General features: G+C 42.1%; 1 protein-coding gene across 3 annotated transcripts in view; it reads right to left on the bottom strand.

Annotated features, from left to right (window-relative positions):
* Nucleotides 1-3,766: 3,766 nt before the first annotated feature.
* The window catches only part of GRM1 (glutamate metabotropic receptor 1), a 187,987-nt gene continuing 170,195 nt past the window's right edge, over nt 3,767-21,558 (bottom strand). Inside the window, exons 8-10 of one of the 3 annotated variants that reach the window (XM_063390334.1) lie at nt 18,355-18,359; nt 18,043-18,076; nt 16,937-16,997 (exon numbers count right to left, since the gene is read on the bottom strand). In XM_063390334.1, the coding sequence (XP_063246404.1) occupies nt 16,937-16,997; nt 18,043-18,076; nt 18,355-18,359 (100 nt within the window). Of the gene's footprint in view, nt 6,386-16,936; nt 16,998-18,042; nt 18,077-18,354; nt 18,360-21,558 lie in introns of those variants that run through there. The other 2 variants (XM_063390332.1, XM_063390333.1) reach the window with 2 other exon arrangements.

Below are 21,558 nucleotides of genomic sequence, written 5' to 3'. Positions count from 1 at the left end.
TGCTGGCTCTGCAGCACAGTCCTGCCTGCCTTTCTTGCAAGACAGATAAAGGCCAGTTGTTGTCTTTCTTTTGCTCCTTCTCTTTCCCTGTGTCATGGAGAACAGTCAAGGGCACAGCGAGCCCTAGATGCCTCTCAGAGCTCTGAGGGCCAGCAGCTCAGGGAGCAACAGCGTGAAGTCCCCACCAAGCACCCGCTCAGGGCTGTACGCGCACCACCGACATTTGGCAGCATGGGCTGCTGGGCATTCTCATTCTAGAAGAAAGGCTCATCCCACCCTGGGTTATGCAGGACTGACAGGTCTCTTTAGTTGTAGTGGGGGACTCCTCACCATGGGCTGTTGGGGGGCAGCTGGGGAAACAGCTCCTTTTAAATTATTGCCTTATTTCGAGGCATTCCACAGCACAGAAATCCCCTGTCTCTAGGTGATGCTTGCATGGAAAATACACTCTTGGTGCATTGCAAAGACATCCTATGTCAGGAAAACCGGGAACTGGCCAGACTCACTGACCCTGAGCCAGGCCTCCAGGCACACCATCTTTCCAGGAGGGAGGTCTTGCAGGAGGTCTGTTCCTGGTTCAGCCTCAGAGCAGCACGGGGAGGTAGGAGTCCCACACACCATACTGCGGAGTAGGTGGGGGAATGGATCTCATGCTGCCTACACATTGCACGGTGTGCAATAAATAAAGTGGGTGGATTAAATGTCATAGATACATACCACTCCTAAAGTCTTATCTGTCTGCACTAGTATCTGTGCCAGCTGCTTCTCCACCTACCCAGAGGCCTTTTGGTTATGGAAACCCATAAGTCACAATGATATTTTACTTCTGTAGAGATACTTGGCTTACGCCCACTGTGAAACCAAGTAGAAAACAAATGCTCTTACTTGGTACCAAAGAGTGACCCACTCTCTCAGGGGAGCAGTCCCATTTTGTGTGATTTACTGAGATCTGGAAGTTGAATTAGCAAAGAATAACTTGCTTGTTTTTTTAGTAGGATGCAATTTACCTGTAGCACTGGAAATGGCAACCAGTCACTCCTGCTCTCTTCTACCGTCTCTGCTTGGGAGCTTGCAGGGTTTGCCAAAATGTGAGTCCAGGTCCAGATATGGGGCCTGTGGCAGTACCACGCTCTTGGCTGCATGGCATTCCTTATCTTCTTTTTTGCTAATATCCCCATTGGGAATCTTACACAGATAAAAATAGGCTACAGTGTCTGCTTCTGCTTCCCAATGATTTGCAGACAGATAGTTGCCAAGTGTCTAGTGACTCATTTATTTGGGAAAAAAATGACCATAACAATTCAATCTGCAAACCCACACTTTTCCCACTCCCATATAAGAAGCATTTTTAGCCACCCAGACGTTGTGTAGAACAGATATTAGCAACATGCTCCCCTGTTTTTGTCTAAAGAGTGATGAATACAAGCCCAGGGGCCAAATTTCCACTGCATTTTTCTTTTGGTAGCCACTTACTCCATGCAAACTACACCTGTCACCTGTCTGCAGACCCAAATTATTGAGCAGAGCTTGGGTGGAGAGGCATGGGCTGGGCTGGTGGAACTGCCAACACTCTGTTCTTGACAGAAGGATGAAGACTAAATCTCAAGGGTGCTTTCATCCACTTACCCAGTGAAAAGTTGCTTCAGATACTTTTTTCAGCAGCTTATGCAGCGTTGCACTGCGTGCCCTGGAGGGGAGTAAGTGCTGTCTTTCACTGAGGATGTTTTTGTAATTGAATACACCTGGTCAGCAGCACTTTTACTAAGACATAGACAGAAGAGATTTTGAAAACAAAAATAAAAGGGGATAAGCAAAAAGAAAAACCTCTATGAACAAAGAGACCAAACTTTTGGCACTTACCGCTGAATGCAATGTCACTGTCTGTACTCCTGCATTGCAGCAGTTGTAGGTGGACTGACTCCTCAGACATCAGCTCTTGCAAGGCCAGATCCTTGCAAAGGAGCCACAAGCCTATTCACAAGTGCAAAGAGAAAAAGGTCTAGATTTTCTATGTTTAGTACAAGTTGTTTCTGAAAATCCCAGGAGCAGCATCTTGCTGAGGCACAGAGCAGCTCAGGAGTCACCAAAAAGCCGCAGTGTTTGTAGTTGCAGAGCAGGAGTCAGGAGTCCCAGCACTTCGCTGTACACAGAAGCAGTAAAGGCAGGACACAAAATGCTGGGGTGGATCAATGCCTATCATTTATGGCTGTCAAGAAAGCATATTGCAGTTTCCTTGATGGGAGAAGCAGACAATTTCAAAGACAATTTTCAGAGAAGGGCTGGTGTTTTCCCATGTCCTTGGGAAGCAAAATTTCCTGTCATTTCCCATTGAATTCTCTTCCACAACTTGTCTGCCTCAATGCATAGTTACAGTGATTCTGAATTTTATTAGGAAGCCAAAAAGGTGGGGGTTTTTATCTAAGCCAAAATCCTCCAACCCTCTACCATCTCACCTCCATGACACAGTTTAATCAACACCTATCTCCACTGAAATATCCCACCATCTCTTATTCATGATGCTGAAAAGCCCTGGAACAATAAATGACTACAAAATAAGTGACTATTTTCTACTCAAGAAACAAAAAATGTTGGCATTCTATTTTTAAATAATAAATAGAAAATATTTATTTTACAGCATTTTCAAGATCATTTTGACAAAAAGGCAATTTTCATCAAGCATTTGACAGGCCAAAAGAAAGAACTTCTACAGAAAGCTTTGTAGGTCATACAGCTGCATACACAAGGTGAGTTCTTGCTCTTTAGATATATTTACGTGTGTGTATGTTTCCAGTTTTAACAATTACAAACTAAAAGCTAATATACTGAATTTCAAGAAAACTCCTACTCATGATATAATTACATTGCAGTAATAAAATCAGTGCTTAATATGTTCAAAACAGACAGATATGAAAAGAGTGTAATACCTTGCCACATTGCTGTGTCCTCATCTATACAAATCTGTTGTATTTCTTTTTCCTGTGTCTCTCAGATGTTCAAAGACTGGCTTCTTACTGTCAGCTCTGTGCTACTGACAATGTATGTTTTTGGAAACAGCACAGCAGATCTTATACTACAATTATTAGAAGATAGAATTCATTGCCAGTGCAGTGATCAGCAAAGAAGATACAGCATTTTTCTTGCTGCTTTGAGGAGTAATCACCATTTTAAATAAAAGAAACAGCAACAAAATTATTCCCCTAAAAGCCCCAAGCAGAACAAAAAACCAACCAACTAACCCTCATGTGTCTTCAACTCATTATAGTGACATCAATGCACTGACTGTCTTTGGGCAAAGTCATTTCATGCTTTCCACATCAGGACGATGATAGCAATTGGCCACAAGTAATGTTGGAAGGAGCAAACATTGTGATAAGAGGATGAGAAAAAAAGACTCTCTCTGGTTTTGAGTATGAGCCAAACTTTCCAATACCAATACTGCATAATTAGGGAAAAACTATGAGATTTGGATCTTCAGAAAAGAATTGTAATGAGCAGGACTCTTAAAATTCAAGTGAAAAGAAAGAAAAATAGTAGAATTATGATTAATTCAGAAAATCTCTGGTAGAATATTCAAAGGAAGCATGATTAAAATCAGGGTTGACAACTATATTAACAGGAAGAGTTTCCTTTAAAATATTTTTTGAAATACAGTGTGGAACTGTGGGACAGATCCTCATGCTCCTCATCTTCAGCTGAATTCAGCAGCAAAGCAAAGATCATAGCAGCTAAAATCCTGACCTGTGTATGTATAATAAGCACATTGTAAATTAGAACCATCATTATAATGAAGTTCAAGCCACAGCAATTAGACCTGGACTTTTATCATGCCAGTCATTAGGGAGATTTGGATTAGGCCCATCTCTAGGAAACACATGAAAGATAGAGGAGGAGGGGGAATAAATGACAGAATTACAACCACCTGGAAATGACCTTTAAGATGCTATATTGTATATTAAATGCAAGTAGTGAAAGCATAAGGAAAGAACATGCAACTAAACATCATAAAGGGTTTAAAAGAACTGTCAATAGGAAGACCTGGGAATTTATCCACACATTAAGCACTGATGAAATTTCCTGTCCTGACACAATTTTATTTTAAGTTATCTGAAGCGGTGAAATAGTTGAATTACTTTCCTTGTCTCTCACCTGCAAGATTTTTAAAACAGACTTTTTTTTTCTTCTTTTTTTTTCCTTTTTTTTTTTTTTTTGTTAACCACACTTGCAGCAAAACATGTAAAATAACAAGTTCTCAATGCACTGGTTATTAATATCATATTTCTACTTCATAAAATATCTGCAAAACAAAGCACCCTGTTATAAGGGTAACGACTGTCTCAGCTTTTATATGAAAAAAAGGATGTGTTAGCACAACATACAAACCTTCAAAGATCTATCGAATATTTGTAACAACGCAATATAAAAACATGATTTAAACATAAAAATATTCATAGTATATAAGACAATCTTCCAGTTGTAGTTGTTGGGCATTACCCTTCACACATACCGTACGCACGCACACAGATACACAAACGTTCGCTCACTCTCTTGCCTTGGGGCTCCGTGTCCCCCAGTGCGGAATTGCCTTTCCTCCAGACTAGTAGGACTTGCTCTAAGTCAACAGCTATCTCTCAATGCTTTTGATTCCCAAGTAACACAAAGGAATGATGCAATGGCATGGCGAAATAGGTCGTTTTATGAAAAGATAGTCAATAAATATTGTTCTGCTACAGGAAATGTTGTGTAACAGTTTAGCCACGTAGTTTGCAACCTTATACAAAAGGGCAGTTTTTCTAAGTCCTTATCATATTACAAGTACTATGGCAAGGCTTTCTTCAGAAACCTCTTGAGTCTTAACGTGATCATATTTCTTGCTCTGTTCACAATCAGCATTAAAAGAAGCCCATATCCCCCAAAAAAGCAGCCTAGTATGAAGAACAAATCATTCAGATAGGAGTCAGCAAGAGCCATGTGCTTTCACATCATCTCCTCTCCCCAAAACAAAGGTCCACAATTATGCCACCTGTAGAAATCAGGAAAAAATATTTATGCATACATGTCTCATATACACGTAGCTTTGTTCCCCTGCACCACACTTCGCCCTTCCACCTCCTGGGTGTGTTACTCCCATAGCAGACAGCAGTCATGAGGTGTGCTAGGGACTTCTCCAGGTCACACTTCCCAGAGTCCTTTTCAAGCATTGCCAAGAGAGGGTGTGACTGTGATTATATTTTTTCCTGCATGTTTGTTCTTTTTTTTTTTTTTTTTTTTGCTATAGAAGTTGTTCCTTTAGTTTGTGCTTTGCTATGGTTTCCTAACATTTTCCAAAGTACGATATTTTTATTTTTAACAGATAGAGAATCTTGAGCCCTCAGAATGGATTTTTTATTTTCCTTTTGTTTCATTTCAGTTATTTAAGTGCAGGATGAAATTTTTGCCCTGTCATTTTGTCACTTTGTTCTCTGCTCTCTCTCTCATAGCCCTGGGAGACTTGTCTCTGCAAATCCTCCCAGGGGGCAGCTGCCAAAGTCCTTCCCGTCTTGTCTCTTGCAGCATCTACAGGGTGGACGAGCTTTGCTTATAATCCCTCAGGATGACAGAGGCATAGGTCACATCTGGGGGTGTGCAGAGCACCGACTCAGACACAGGGGAGCTGGGCACGGAGCTGCCCGAAGCCACGGAATCCCGGAAAGGGGACGGAGGCGTCAGTGCCGGAGAGTCTTCTAGGGTCAGTTTGCTGGTTGCCGGCTCCTCGTCCTCGTCCTCTGTGCTCTTTTCATACACATATCCCTGAATGAGCTTCACCTTCTCACTCTCTGCTTCCTCAGCTGGGGGAGACAGGGGCTCCTCGCTGAAGGCAGCCACCTGGAAGGGCTGCAGGGGCGGCTGCTGCGGTGGCGGGGGTGGGCAGGGGGGCCGCACGCCGTTCCCTGAGCCAGGAGTGGGGAGGACAGCGCTGAAGTCGGGGATGCCGGTGGCAAACTTGTTGACCACTCCTTGCAGCTGGTCCATGAGAGTCTGTGGCTGCAGGGGCAGGGTCTTGGGGGACTGCTCAGGCAAGAAGAGTTGGGTTTCCTCCGCCGTGGCCTGCAGCGGGGGGGTCGTCGCCACCCGCCTGTGCACCACCATGGAAGGACTGCTGGACTGGTTGAGGTGAACGGGCTCTCTATCTCCTTCCTCCACCACATTGTACAGAGTCTTACTGCTGATGTCGGTAAAAGTCAGGCTTTGGCCGTGGTAGTCCTTAGTGAGGGGTTTGATCACCGCTGTCTGATTGCACCCTGTCTCCTGGTTCTTCACATGCACTGAGAGTCTGTGCCACGTATGTTCCCCCTTTGGATCTTGTCTTCCACCTGGTTCAGACCATGACACAGACTTTCCATTAGAACTATGAATAAAATAAAGATGGTTTATTTGCATTTACATTACGAAGACACAGGCAGTATAACAAACAAGCCTACAAAAATACTAATTGCTTTGCCTCATTAGTAAGCCTCCCCCCTCCAGTTTTTCATGTCCTCCCAGAAATACTACATGAGAAAACAACACTGTGATTTTCTTCCAAAAGTCCATCCTACAGCCAACCTGGAAAGGCTAGCCTGCGGGAAGGGCTCTAGGAGAGCCATCTGTGGTTTGAGGACTTGAGCTGTCATTTGGTATCTAGGTTTGCTCATCATTTTGCAGGGGAGCAGAAAAAACATAGGAAAATCACAGGAAAAGCTTTAATTTAGCCTGATTTTCAGCTTATAGGAAATATTTTCTAGCTGTTGGAAGAAAAAGAACACACAGTCATCATCTTTCGAAAATCATGTAGAGAGATAAATTGTTGCTAACTCCTCCTTTCCCTTTTATTCCCTCTCCCCCTTACATTAACTAACAGAGAAATTAAGGACTCCCAGGGCCTCTATCAGGTAGGAGGTAAATGCACTTCTTCCTGGGTGACTGTTATTTACAAACCAGGCTAAAATTCTGGGACCAAAAACACTTGGTTTGTGTGGGAGAAGGAACAAGCAGCAGCATGACCATGGTGAGTCAAACCCTCTGGCTCCTCATACAGGCTGGGTCCCATCAAAGTGCTGGGCAGTCTGGCCCAGTGAGGTTCTGAGGGTCACGTCTGACTCTGAGGAGCTGTAGGTCTTTGCATTTCCCTGTTCCCTTGAAGAGAGCAGCACTCAAAGCTGAGTGGCAGCTTGTGAGCAGCTGGTGGGACAGGGAGCTGAGCTGTGCTTTGAGGACCAAGCAACTGTTTAATTGCAGGTCAGGCAGCAGAGATGGTTCACAAATTATAAAATACATCATCCGGTTGGAAACCAGAGACAGAGAGAAATCCTGAGACGATTTATTTGAAGCAGCCTTATCTCAGGGTTTCATCCCTCAGGGAGCAGAAGCAAACAAAGGGTTATATTTCAGACCCTGAGACTGCCATGCAAATGGGAGACAAAGTGAGTGGGAGGCTGGCATAGCAGCCTCACCTCCTGCTACTGCACACACCAGAGGAGATCACTTCCCCTACAGTGTTGCAGTATTGTTCTAAGCAATTTGCTTTTCTTGCTCAGACTCTCATGGTTCTCTTTTGTTAAGAGTAAATAGTTGCCACTTGAATTTTTTTAAAACAAACCATATTGACTGACTTTGTCATAGCTGGAAGAGGCTGGTATAGCACATATAGTGTTGTAAATCTGTCAAAACAGAAAAGGAATATACATGACAATGTGTCATTTTTCTGTCGAGCAGTAAGTACTCCTGCAGGAAAAAAAAAGGGATTTTAGGTGGATCCAAGCTCATCTCCAACTCCAGGCTCCAAATGCTGGACCTGTGACTCACTACCTCTGTGGGAACTAGGACACATGAAAGGGCCAATCTAAAATATTCATAACTCCTCAAAGCATGTAGATGGTAGGACCTGGAGATGTTTTGATGTAGAGCTTTAACCTAAGAAATAAGAAAGCTGCATTCCCAGCTGAAGAAGGAAATCTCTATATTATAGTGATCAATGAAAAGATAAGAATGAAGGCATATAAGCATTCCTGTTTTCATCAAATGAGCTATGGTATGATTTTTTTAAGTGCTATAAAGATAAGCAAATGAGTGTAAATCTTGAGTGTGAAAGATTTTTAAAGTAATGTTTAACATGCCAAGAACTGTAAACTCTTCACACAGAAACAGATTTGGTCTACTTTAACTTCAAAACAAGTCTCTTCTTGTAGAAAGGAAAATAAGTCAAGTGCTCTTGTATTTTGCTGATGCTGTAGCTTACAAATACCACATAAAAGTATACCCATAAAGGGCTTTTTAAAAAAATATGATGATTTTCTGCTGCCTTTTATGCTAAGTCCACTTCTTCATCATTTATTTCTTCATATCTTGTTCTGCTGCATTGCCTCACTTTTGAATCCCTCCTCACACCATCTGTTTTTTCTCTATTTCATTTTATTTCCAAGATTTTGTGTTTTACATCAAAGGCAACCACAGCTATTTTGAGGAACTCACTACCTCTGTCTTCAAGTCCTGCTCCTATTTATTTCATTTCCCTCTCCCTTGCTCTCAAATTCTGCTTTTACCTCTTTCTTCTGTAGCACCCTCCACAGTCTCGAGTCAATGGCCATGCTTAAACTGTGCTGGGACTGCAATTTTCAAATGCGAGAAAATCATTTCATCAGGATTTGTCTGGTAGCAACTTGCTCCTCAGGGAGAGCTGGTGCTGCTGACACACCTTGCCTCTGCTTGCCAGACCTTATTGCTCATGGCTCAAATGGCCTCACGACAAAGAGCTTTAGGGCTGCAGTGGCTCTCTGTGGGATCCATTTGACAAGATCCACAGATTATTCGCCTCAGATTATTGTTCCATCTCTTTTCCTCTACTTGCTCTTCCTGCTATGTCCAAGCACTGCTAGCCTGTTAATGAGTCACATTTTGAGATGGAGTCCCAAGACTGTCATAGAAATACTGGGCTCTGTCTTGCTGGATGGTTGGTAGGGGATCAGACCGAGTTTGACACATTCAGGCAGAATTCATCTTTAACATGCAAGAAAAACACTTGTTTTCCTGGAACAAAGAGCAGCCATCTTGAATACCATTAACTGACATTTAGACAAAAAGCAAAGATGGGTCTGCAAAAGCTCAGACGTGAACTGTGTCTCAGTGAGAGAAGGAGTTGTCTCATTTGTGCAAAGCAATGATGACAATCCTGACTGTGTGGTCACACTCACTAAGTGATTGCCATCTCCTCTTTTGAAGAAAACATCCACTGGAGAAGGTCAAGATCAAAATAATCTGCTTAGGATAATGGGAGAAGGGATGGTTTTCCATATGAAGGCAAGAGAGGGTACCAAGCTACATCCCAGCTGGGGTATTGAAAATCTGATATTCAATTGCACAGTGACAAGATGGCACCAAGTGGTGGTTTCTTCATTTTATCAAGAGGATGATTACCCAGTTCAGGTCCACCATGTATTTATTCACCTTTCCTAACTCTATCCTTTCTCCTGTCAATTTCTCATAGGATTTAGACTTCACACTTTCTGCATAGAAGTGAACTTCTTGTAGTCTCAAGGGATCTTAGGGTTTGCACTTGCGTATACGCACTGTAATACTCCAAGTACTCTTTCTGCAAATCCTCCCATCTAGTCTACACATTGAGGCAGATTCCTGGATAGCCTATCAGCACATAGGGTGCGTTTGCTTTTGCTTATAGGCAAGGACATATTTTGAATTTAGATGCTTTTTCTCAATTTTCACCAGAGCTTTATCTATAAGTTTTGATTTTTGGGGGAAATAGAAGTAAATATTTTTTTTGTGTAAGTTTTTATTTGTTTCATGAGCAGATCTGTTGCTATTTTTGGTAATTCAAGATTTTCCTTCTAATACATGCATTGATCTTTGTAACATACTCTCTGCATGACTCTCTGCATGAGGCACTTTCAGGTTTTTTCCTTTGTTATAAACACTAACAAGCTGGAAAACAACTTCAGATCCTAATAGTTACTAGCTGAAATTCTTTAAAAGTACTGGTGCACCCAAGTCTGAGAATATGATTCAAAATACCCTGTTCAAAATGGTTCAAAATGCCTGCCCAACATTAGGACATGCCTATAACTTGTTAAACAGCTCACTGTTCATTGTCAAGTATCTCCAGATGCCCAAAATCTGGTCCCTCCTTGTGACCAGGAGTTCCCCAGACCTAAGTCCAGTTTCAGGCTCAGAACAGAGTCTTGCTCTTGTCAGTTCCTGGAGGATCTGATATTGCTGGCTTCCTTGGAGTAGTGTCAAGTCTGAGTATTCCACAACAGTTGGTTCCTCTCCATACTGCAGGATTCTGAAGATGACTTGCTTTAGACATTGGATAGAAAAGGTTTCTTTACAGCTCAGAGGCTGAGTGCTTCTGAGGTGAAAAATTATTGTCCCATTGGTCTAAGGTAAGTTAGTCTGTGCAACTCTCTGATCCTTTCACCAGCAAAGTTATAACCTGAATCCAGATCACAGAGAATAGACACCTTTGAGTCCTGTGTGCCTGAAACTTTGTCTTTTTTTTTTTCCTTGAACATTTTATCATAAGAATCCCTAATTGATAGCACATAAAATAGTTAAGCAGAGCGGTACGTGTTCTGATGAGGAACCTCCAGGAGCCCACACGTTGGAAAATGGCTTCAGATGCAGTCAGGCAAATGCTTAAGCAAGAGCCCTTTCTGTTAAAACAGGAAGGAACATTCCTTGATATGTTTAGAGTTCATCCCCTGTTTTGTCCTTTCAGGATGCCAGAGTGGTGGTCTGCTATCTTCTCCAAGTGGCCATAAGCTGAGGAAGGATCTTAAGCTTGCTGAGATGAGTGATACAGTCATTTGAGCCATCTTAGTGGTATTGGACAAGACACAGAGCACAGATTTAATATGAGGCTGTTTGGTTTTTTTAAGCAACAATGGCAATTAATCAGAGGAAGAGGTTATCAGAGAAATAATAAATATTACCTGTGTTTCATTGCCAGGCCAATGCTTTGGCCCAACCTCCTTGTAGTTACTGTAATAACTAAAATACCACAGTCAGTAGGAAGCGCTGGGATAACCTGGCAGTCCCTTCTATGACAATAAAATTTTAGGAGTGTACGTAAAATGCAAACTGAGAACCCTAACAACCTTGTCAGGAAAAATTAAGTCCGAAACACACCCTAAACTGTCTTACCAGCAACCAGAGGAGGTCAGTGTAAGGTACTGCCCAGTCACCAAGCGCTTCTCCTCCTTTCAGAGAGCCCAGTTCCAGCTACAGACAGCTGTCTCTGGAGCGCAGCACATGCAGAGCTGTCCCTGAGCACTGATGCAGAGGTGACCAGCCTTTGGAGGCAGTGGGATGCAGAGCAAAGAGAAATGCTCTGTTGAAAAGCTGTGCATTGGAGAACACTTTCCTCATCCCCACACAGCACTTGCTGATGGATGCCATCCTAGGGAAGCCAGCGGAGGAATTTCTGCCCTGCCCACAGAGAGCCAGTCAGCAAATGACCAACTTTCTCCAACCCTGCAGTCATGTAAGTGATAATGAGCCTGACTAAAGCTTTGTCCCACTGCTGCCTCATGGTTCCCAGGGCCTGAGCTAACAAGCCTAAAATTTAAGGCTAATACCTGCACTGCAGCACACTGCAGGTGCTTTGTTGGTATCCCCAAGGTCTCTTCCAGTACTGTCTCCATTTCAGTAAGGCCACTGGGGCATGAAATTTGATTAAGGGAGTGAGCAGATTTTAATGCAGGGTAGTGATATCTCTCTGCACTGAGCAGCTGCTCCTCCCAGAGCTGCCACAGCCAGTTCTGGTGCTCATTAGCAAAGCAAACCAAGTCTGCGTGTTCCTGCAAGCCGAACTCCTAGAATTCTGGTTCTAGGGACTCATCTCTTAAACCTGGGTTGGTAAAACTTCTCTGCACTCTCTCATGAGTGAGGGAGCCATCATAGACCACAGTCCCTATCTGGTGTATGCTCAGGATTTTTGTCTCATATAATCACCTAAATGAAAAAATGAACCACAAACCTATTTTAGCCTTAGCTCATTTATAATCTCTATCTTGGTGACAAGAGGAACTTAAAACTGTTCTCACAGCATGGCTGCAATGCTTTTGTTATTGCTGTATAATTAGGACAAAGTTTAACCTCCCATTTGTGTTTCTAGAAATTTAAACTACTTAACTAACTTTTCCTTGTTGCTCTGCTCCTCCTCCTACCGTCCCCCCCCCAACCCCCTTCTTTTTGTTTTTGGACAAAATTGCCTTAGGCATTGGACACAACATTCTATGTAAATTGGAGCACTGCTTTAAGTGTGTGATGAAAACTGCTACATAAAATGTAGGAAAACATAGTGCTGTCACTTTGTCTTGCCAGGGCAGAACCTGATGATACTCAGAGGTGTTGTGAGTGAGCTCAAGTCCAGAGCTGCTTTTCCAACTCTCTGTCTAGCCACTGGTTTGTGTAAAATAAATATAACATATTCATTTGCCTCCTAAGTTACTCTAATGCAGAAGTTAAGTATTACTTCATCTGAGTGACACATAGGCTTTCTAATATATATTGACTGTATTGATAACTGGGGTATTTTTCTCTTTTATAAATTGAAATCTTAATATTATGCAGTCTGTAATGTGGATTCAGTAGCTCTGCCTAGGCTGAATACTCTGTGATGAGATCCTGGTTTCCATCCACAGGGTCTCCAGGCTGAGATCAGACCCCTGGGCAGGATCAGAGGTTGGCAGCCCTGCTCACCTCTCTGCCCTGGTCAGCCAGATGGGGAAAGCTGGAACCAGGACTGAGGTCACTCACTTTACATTTGTGTTACCATAGAAGCGGATTGCTGCTAGGCTCATACCATTGCCCTAGGGGTAGGGAATTACTTCCAAATCCAAGAGCTCAGATATAGCCAAAAATCCCAAAATAAGTAGATGTATTCACTTTGAGACGTAACAGTAATTATGTCCATAAGTGCTTTTGTACAGCTGTGAATTGAGGGATGTGTGCAGTGGTGAAAGAAGTGGTCAGTGCATTGCTTCAGTGTAGTTGAAGTCCCACAGCTTGAGCGTGTATCACAGATCTACCTGGCTCAACAGAGGTGTGGGAATATTACACTGGTAATGTGTATGAAGGTCTGACTACTGATTATAATTACTACTAGAAATTTGCAGAGCCATCTGAAATGCAGAAGCTGTGTCACATGTCAGTCAACCAATATTAGTGAAAAAAATTGATTCACTTGTGTGTTCATTGGGTGTTTTGAAAAAATTATCAAATAACTACAAAAGTGTTGCTTTAAGAAAACAATCTAATAGATAACACAAAGTTCAGAATAATAAACAATTTGTCAGAAACAGCAAGAAAATTCATCCAGTGTTCAAGAAATGAAGATGAGAAACCTGCAAATCAAAGTGAAATTAAAAAGTGTTCTTAGTAGTGAATAGCTTTTGAATCTGATTATTTTATTGTTATTAATAAGTAAACCCCACTGAATATTCAGCATGAATTCATCCTACTGAATCGTTTTCATAATTTTTTAAGGATAATAAACTTAATGCATGGGAAATCATGGTGTAAATCATCATAGGTCCTCTGTTATCAATGGAGAAGCACATTTGTGTTGTCTGAAGGGTGTTTCATGCTCCAAATTCAAATAAATGCATATGACAGTGCAGCCAATGCCAATGCCTGAGCTGAAGCATGTATTCTGACAGGCTTAGAAGGAAGCACAGTTGATAGAACCTGAAAACTGAAAAGTACAATGTTTTGAGCAAAGCAACCTGGAAAGCTTAGGAACATATGAAGAAAATGCTAGAATTAAATTCATTTACAAAAAGAGTAGGTGGGCGCAACTAAGGCGAAATAGTTTTGTAGGACTGGGAGGCTGTGAAGATCAACAACCTTCAAAAAACATTACATCAAAAGAAATGCCATGGAGCTGCTGAATAAGAAACACTAATTAATGAACTTTGAATAGAACAAAACCACAAAAATTGCCCATGAATTCTGTATTCCCCACTCAAAAGCACCACACCATGGTGCAGAGATCAGGAGGTCTTTCCTATGAATGCAGTTTGATAGTAATTAAGACAGTTGGAGGTTTTTCCTTGCTTTCTGTAATCCTCTGTGGTTCTGATGGAAAATTATTTGTCCCACCATTTTTTTTACCAAAAAGATATTGACGTGCTGAAAGCTGTGTAGTGAACAACAATAAGAAAACACTGGGGCATAGGATAGAGTGCATGAGATAAAACTAAAATATCCAAATATGTTCTGTTTCTTTTCAAGCATCTCAAAGGCATTAGCACCAAGGCTGAAAGATATTTTACATGGCATAGAGATGCCCAACTGAGACTCCTAAACGGAACTACAAAAATCATACTGCATGCCCAGAGTATTTCCTAGTTAACAGCTGTATCAGAGGAGGAGTAAATCCTAACGAGCAGAAAATCCTGTTGCCCTGGATATTTCCTGCCAAAAAGCGTACAACCCTTGCAGGTGCAGTGGTCAGTGAGGTCCTTCTTCCAGAATAACTTGTCAGATTCTCTGGTATACTTGAGAATAAAATAAATTCCCAACAGTTTAAACTGGTCTTAAAGAGCTATCAGACTTGCCTTAACATGACAACATTTTGAGTGCTTAACCCTGTGGCAAACTTAGCCAAGTTGCCACAGGAAGCTTAGTCATGAGGCCTCTTGTTATTAATGTACAGATCTCCCTAGATTTCTCTAATATGCAGCAGTCTAGAGCAGCCTATAAAGCCTGTGGGTTTTTTGGGTGTATCCAAAAGTTTCCATGGAAACAAATGTGCAGCTTCAGAAGAAAAGAGCCCTGAAACTCTGAGCTGATGCTTCTGGGTTTTTTAACGCGATAATAAAATTTTATTATTCTGTATTTTGATGATTCTGCATTTCTAACCATCTCCAGCACAGTATGGAGAATGGAGATGGACATTAGTGAAAAAAAATGATGTTAAGTATTATATGCATCAAAACAGAAGACAGTTTCAAGAGGCTACATCTACTTGCTTGTAGGTGGGAGCTGAGGAAAGCCATAGCACTCGTGGTGATTTCTTGCATGTTGAGGTGGTGAAGCAGGGCCTCCTAAGGAAAAGCTAGACTTACAAACTGCTGGAGTTCTGATGAATGAGACCGAGGCTTGAGAGCAGGTGGTGGTGATGGGCAGCTGGTGGTAGGATGGATGATTGTCTGCTGCTCAAACTGGGCTGTGTGGCCACAGGGAGCTCAGGTTGCTGATGGAGGACATGCCTTTCCCTAAGCCGCAGTGCAGTGCTACCAGGCCTCTGAACACATCAGCCCTGGCTGGAGGGAAAGGGAAGCCTGAGGGGCAGGAAAGGGCAGAGAAGCCAAAAAAGCAATCTTCATGTTCAGGAGATCTGAAAAACTCCCCTGCTTCTTGAAGCCACTCTTATCTGGGCAGCTACCACAAGCATTTGCAGACCCGTTGGCAGGTTGGAGTCCCACCAGAGGTGTTTCTCAGGAGGTTATGCAGATAAGGATTTTTTTTTCCAAACTGAAAAAAAAATATCCCAAGCATCGTCATGCAAAATGCAGGAGGTTCAGCTTTCCCTCTGCTCAGGAGTTTCACAGCTTGTGCCCGTGCTTTTTTGAATAGAATCTGTTGTTGCATTTGCTTTTGCCTCCTAACAGTATGCCTGTGTTGGGCTCCCATTTGAATTTCCAGAGAGACAATTGGTGATCTGTACTCTGAGAATCTGCAGCACTTGTTCCAGTTCAGAAAAGAGGGGTGTATTGTTCTGTCTAGAAGATAGTAACAAATAGTTTGTACTGCTCCTTACATTGCTTGTGTACAGTTTGCCTTTCAGGGTGCCAAATCTGGTTGCTGCACAAGCCCTATAAAGCCATTATGACTGCTCCAAATGTATGATGTGTTTTGTGGATTTCTTCTGATCTGCAAATCAGAAGGACAGGTTGGATTGAATTAATAACTTTGCTACATGCTCCAAAATTGCATAGACTCTCAGAGACATACACAGAGCTAGAATGCTTTGCATTGCTTAGAGCAGTGCAACAGCATCTGTGGTTGCAGCAAGCAGCACTGCCCAAAATGCTGTGTCAGTGGATCACAAGCATCTTTCCACCGAGTCACTGCACAATCTTCCCTGGGGCAGGAAGCAGGACTGTTTCACATCTGCTGCTTATCAGATGGCAATGAGCACAGATCTGGAAGAAATGAGCTGAAGCCTTTCTCTTTTTTTTGCAACAGCTTGTTTGTTTTCTCCACCATGTTTGTGTTTGCTCAGAGAGGGCAGTATTTGCACTTCTTGCTTCTGAAGAGCTGAACTTCACTATTGTTTGCTGAATGCAGAACTATGCAGAATCTGAACATCTTTCAGAAATTACAACAGAAAAAAGATTCAGTGCTATTATTTTGAGATGCTGTTTGTTCCTACGCCAAATCCTGCTGGTTTTATTTACATGTGCCTTCTGGTGATTTCCCTGTTTTCTGTAAATCCCACCAAACAAGGGTTTTCTGCGTTCCCTCAGCTGGGTCTGCAGCCATAGTTTGCTAACAAGCACAGGTTAGCAAGAGCTGTGCACAGCAAAGGTGTCTCGCCATGTAAAGCTCAGAGGATAATGTCATCTCTATGCAAAACTATAAAAAGGAGAAAAATGTTGGCTAAATGGAAAAAGAAGATAAAATTAGTACAAAAAAAGAGGACACATTTACAAAGTTGGAGGCATTTAGAAATAAAGTAAAAGCTGGAAAAAAATTATTCGGTGTCCTCTTCATCACATCTGGACAATGTTTAAAGTATTGTGTGAAACAAGGGGACATAAGGAAATTTCCCATCTTTAATGGCATGCACCACATTTGTCCCATCATTAGACATGACAAACCAATGAGAAAAAGAAAGCAAGGGGTAAAACCACTCTTTGTCATGCAGCTTCTCTTACACATTCACTGCAGGGATTTTTCAAAGCTGCACATGTGCCGACGGACACTGGCTGGTGGGCGAGAACTCTGGCTGCCTCTTCCTGAAGATTGAAAAGAAAAAGACACCCAGTGAGTGGCTATACACATGTGCACACAGGGTGGCTATACCACTCAATAGGTGCCTGTCCTTGACCTACGTCTATGGGCTTTCCCATCTTTTATCCTCTTGTCACCTCAACTTCCACATAGATTTCTGCTTGGCTCCAGCACAATACTGTTTAAAATAGATTTTCATGATGTTTTTTCTGCTTCGTGCACTGAGCCTTGATGCACTTTACATACCAGATGGCAAGGGCTGCTGTGCATCTAGCTGTCAGAGGAACTTCACCCCTGTTATCCTCAACATAGGATGAAATTATGGAAAAAAGGAGCATCTGCCCTTCACATCTTATTCACAAAAGCATCACCAAAAGCTTTTGCTGGTGGAGTTTTTAATATATACTCAGCTGCTGCTTTTCCTTTGTCTCTCTTCCCCTAATCGGTTTTTCAAAATGTTTCTTTTACTTTTGGAGCTCTGGCTGAATAGTCACTAGCTTCCATTATACATGAATTCATTGCTGTGCTTCTTTTTGCTTTTAAAGGAAGCATTGGGTTTATTGAGGTAGACACAAAATGAATAGTCTCCTAAGCACTCTATCTGCAATGGTAATTCAATACAGAATTGCAGATTGAAGTTTGGGCTGTTAATATAGGATGATTTCCACTTCATTTTTCTTTTCTTCCTTGCCCTGTCAAGCAGATGCAAATTCTTATTTGTCTTCCCCAGTATCAATAAAAATAATATATACACATGCACGTGCTTTGACAAAAATCTCAGGTATTTTTGCACATGGAATGTATCACTGAATTTCTAAAAAAAACTATCATCATAGTATTGCAAATAAAATGCAAATCGAAATTCAGCATTTCTCCCCATCAAACAGTCCTGGTGCATGCTTGCCAGACTTCCATGTACCTCAAAATGACAGACTCATGGATGGTGTGTGCATGTACTACATACTCAGTACATGAGCTGCACAAGCCATTCCTCTCACCACATACAAAAGCACAGGAGCACAGCGTGACGTACATGGAACACATGCATACCCATTTGGGAGTGGTAGATGCCTTGAGATGTCTTCTGATGAATAAAACACAAATAAGACATTCTGCTGAGCAATTTTGCCAGCCTGATTACTTTGAAGCTTCTAGAAAAATTAAATTCCTTACCAGGTGCAATGAGATCATTGAGATTGGAATTTTTAAAAGTGGTCATGACTAGGAACTTAACTACCCCCTCTCTCCTCCACCCTATTAAAGTTACAGGGATTATTAGGCTTCTGATTAGACAGAACATTAAGGATTTCTACAGTCTTCCAATTTTCTTAATCAGTTGAGAGAATAAGAGCTTTCTACTACCTGTGCTTTTTGTTCAGTCACAGGATCTAATTTTACAAAACAAGTAGCAACATGCAGTTGATTATAGGAGAGAAAAACCCAGAGCTAAATGTATTTCACACACATGCAGTGCTGCACACTCAGCGGAGTGTGCACAGCCACAGACAGCCCTGCTTGGGAGCGTGGAAAAGGTGGAAGACTTTTGTTGAGAGCACTGCTTGGAACTTGGATATTTCTGAGTCAACAGGCTTTGGCAGCCATCCTCAGCTGCTGCTGTTTGCTGTCACTTATGGCTTACTTAGCTGCACCCCCTTTGCCTTTCTTCTTACTCATATATCCCTGTACTGAGTTCAGAGCATTTTGTTCTCCAAGCTTTGGGCATTTGAAGGCCTTGTTATGAAATCCTCCTAAGTGAGAGGAAGAAAGAAGTCTGCCTTCCTCGAGTTCAAAATGCATCAAAACGTCCAAAACACAGCAAGCTCCTCTCTTACTGTGACTGCGGTTGTGCTCTTCAGCCAAAATCAGACACAGACATTACATCTAATAGAGTATGCAATCCCCAAGTGCCTGGCCAGATTTGCATTCTGGAGGAGCTGTTGTTGTTAAAATGTTGCCAAGCTCCATCAAAGCATTGATCCCTTTGATCAAGGTCAAGGGTGATCCCCACATGTGATGCACAGCATATACACAACAGAAATCACCTAAATCTCAGGGTTCATGCTTCAGAAGAATTTGAATTTAGAGTGAAATTTAGATTTATAGTATGGCAAATGTAGTGCATGTGTTGATTGTATTTCAGTGAATTATTTTCCAATTATCAAATCAATGTCAATGGTATAAATAATAATAAACACTATTGATGCATTGAATATAATGTATCCTTTTAGGCTTTCTTTTATCTTCCTAGTAGTGTGTGCTAATACTGCAGAGCTGTGAGTCAGAATTAATGCCCAGATCTCTGTACTTTTCTTTTTTTCTTTTATTTTAATGATGACAATGTATCCCTGCTTCTTTCTCCTAGCCTTGCAGGCAGTAATGGCACTTCACATACATTTCCCTGGTTATAAGACATTAGATACTCTGCCCATCCTTACAATATGAGGATTAATGAGGATTTTGAGGGCAGTCTTCTCAAGGGTAATTCCTGCTGAGAAGTTATTTGTATCCTGCACCCAGAGGCAGGATGGATCTTCTGTGCATTTGAACAAGGAGCTGGCATACCATCATGAAAGTGTCTGAGTTGTTTTATGAGGAACCCCTGGGTACAATAACAGGGAGTCTGGCAGAGGAAGCAGGGTGGCAGAGCAGAGGGTTTGTGAAAGAAGTGGCTTAATTGCTTTACTTTATGTTCTTTGAAGCAGAAAAATGCTTCTGGCTAGTCATTCAGCACAGAGTAGGTAACAAGCCTGTTGAAATTTGCAGTGAGGAATATAAAGGATCTGAGGGAAGAGTCACTCTTGCCACCATTTTTCCTCTTAAGTGTAAGTGAATCATCCCACGAGGCAAACAGCTGTGTCAGGATTATAGGAAGTGTAAATTGCTACCTGCAATATTTTATATCTGAACAGCTGTGAAACTAGAAACATTTACCTTGTGTTCTGGAATTATTCTTTCTGCTCAATCAGACTCCCCGAACAGACACAAACTGAACGAATCTGTCTGGTGCCCGAGAAAACTGAGATGCAGTACACTGTGCCACTTATCATTTGAAGTCATGGGCAGAGATTCTCCTCACTAGATGTACTTCAAGCTGTAAAAAATTCTTTCACATTCCCCACGAGAAGAAAGCACAGAATAACATCTCACATATCATAGGATTTGTACTATCTCATTTGAAACAACTGACCATCCACAGCATAAGGAAGAAAGTAAAGTGGGGAGGATATTCCAGGGAATTTAAGCGATAGCCCTGAATAAACTCCTCATTTTTAAGAGCTTATATATAACCTCTAGCTTTAGTAAAGGAAAGGGGAAACCTTACACCGTGTGCCCTTGGCACAGTGCCTTACGTTCAAGAGCAGTTCCTGCTCCAACACTCAGACTGGCTGCCCTCTGCTCTCCCAAGGAATATCTCAGCAACACCACAAACTTTCTGGCCTGCATTTCACCTCTGCAGTGCTCCAGTCTGCAAAGTGACTGGGAAGGTAAGCAAACCTCATGTGCAGAACCAGACCACTAAAGTGGTTCAACTAAACTCTCATCCCAAATCCTCATGCCTCTCCAGGTATAGCATCTTCCTAGGAAGAAGCATATTCCTCTTCAGATGTTTTTGTCCTTGAAAAATCAGATTTTATGTACAGTTGTCATGGTTGGATCAAAAGATATCTACATAAAAAGAAGCAAGGCCATGTCCTTTTCCCATAGGATAAGGAGCCAAATTTTTGATGCCTTTTGTATGAGCATTGAACCTAATAGAAGATTTCTAAGCCAGTCGATGAAGTTGGGAAGATGGATAGATTCTTGGTACAAATTAATTTTTAAAACACAAGTCCTGAATTCCAGTCTAAGTGATGTCTGGAAATAAGTGCTCTGGTTTTTAAATTAATTATGCTAATCAATGGCACAGCAACAAGTTTTGGAAAGAAATTAAGAGCCATGGTGCAAAGAGCAGTACAAGTAGAAAGGAATCCATAGGAGTATTCACCCTCACCCAGCAGAGTGAGGCATGTGAATAATTATCACCCACAGAGGACTGGGAAGCAGGAGGGATTCATGGTACATCCTTTCTGTCAAGGTGTGAGCATCTGTTGAAGAGGACAGAAGGGTCAAAGTCACCAAGAAGAGCATAATCCCAGAAGGACACCCAGAAAGACCTGGCACTGAGCTGGATAGTGAAGATGGAGCAAAGGCTGTGTGTGCTTCAGGTCACCCCAAGGCAGCAGGAGCCAGCTGTGTACTGGGAAAGTGCTCTGGCCCTCCCCAGTTGCTCCCTTCTGCTGCTCCACCTTCCCTCTCTGTCAGCACAACCCTTGGCGCAATTATTCAATCATCTGGCAGGGAATGACAGGGACAACTAATCTGGGTCACAACTGTGCCAGAAAAAGAAAGGAGAAAAAAAGGAGAAAAAGGAGAAAAAAACCCCCTCTTATTTCCCAGTTTGAGTTCACAGCATGGCTGTCCAGATTCTTGTCCCTGCATAGGCAAAGTGATGGCATGGGATAAAGAAAGGCTTTGAGTGTCAGTTCTGGCTTAGGGCAGCTTTAAGCATTTGTGGATTTACAGGCT

The sequence above is a fragment of the Prinia subflava genome, chromosome 2, assembly GCF_021018805.1.
Source record: "Prinia subflava isolate CZ2003 ecotype Zambia chromosome 2, Cam_Psub_1.2, whole genome shotgun sequence".
NCBI classification, from domain to species: Eukaryota; Metazoa; Chordata; class Aves; order Passeriformes; family Cisticolidae; genus Prinia; species Prinia subflava.
The sequence above is the reverse complement of the archived record's forward strand: the minus strand, read 5'-3'. Positions and strand labels throughout refer to the sequence as shown.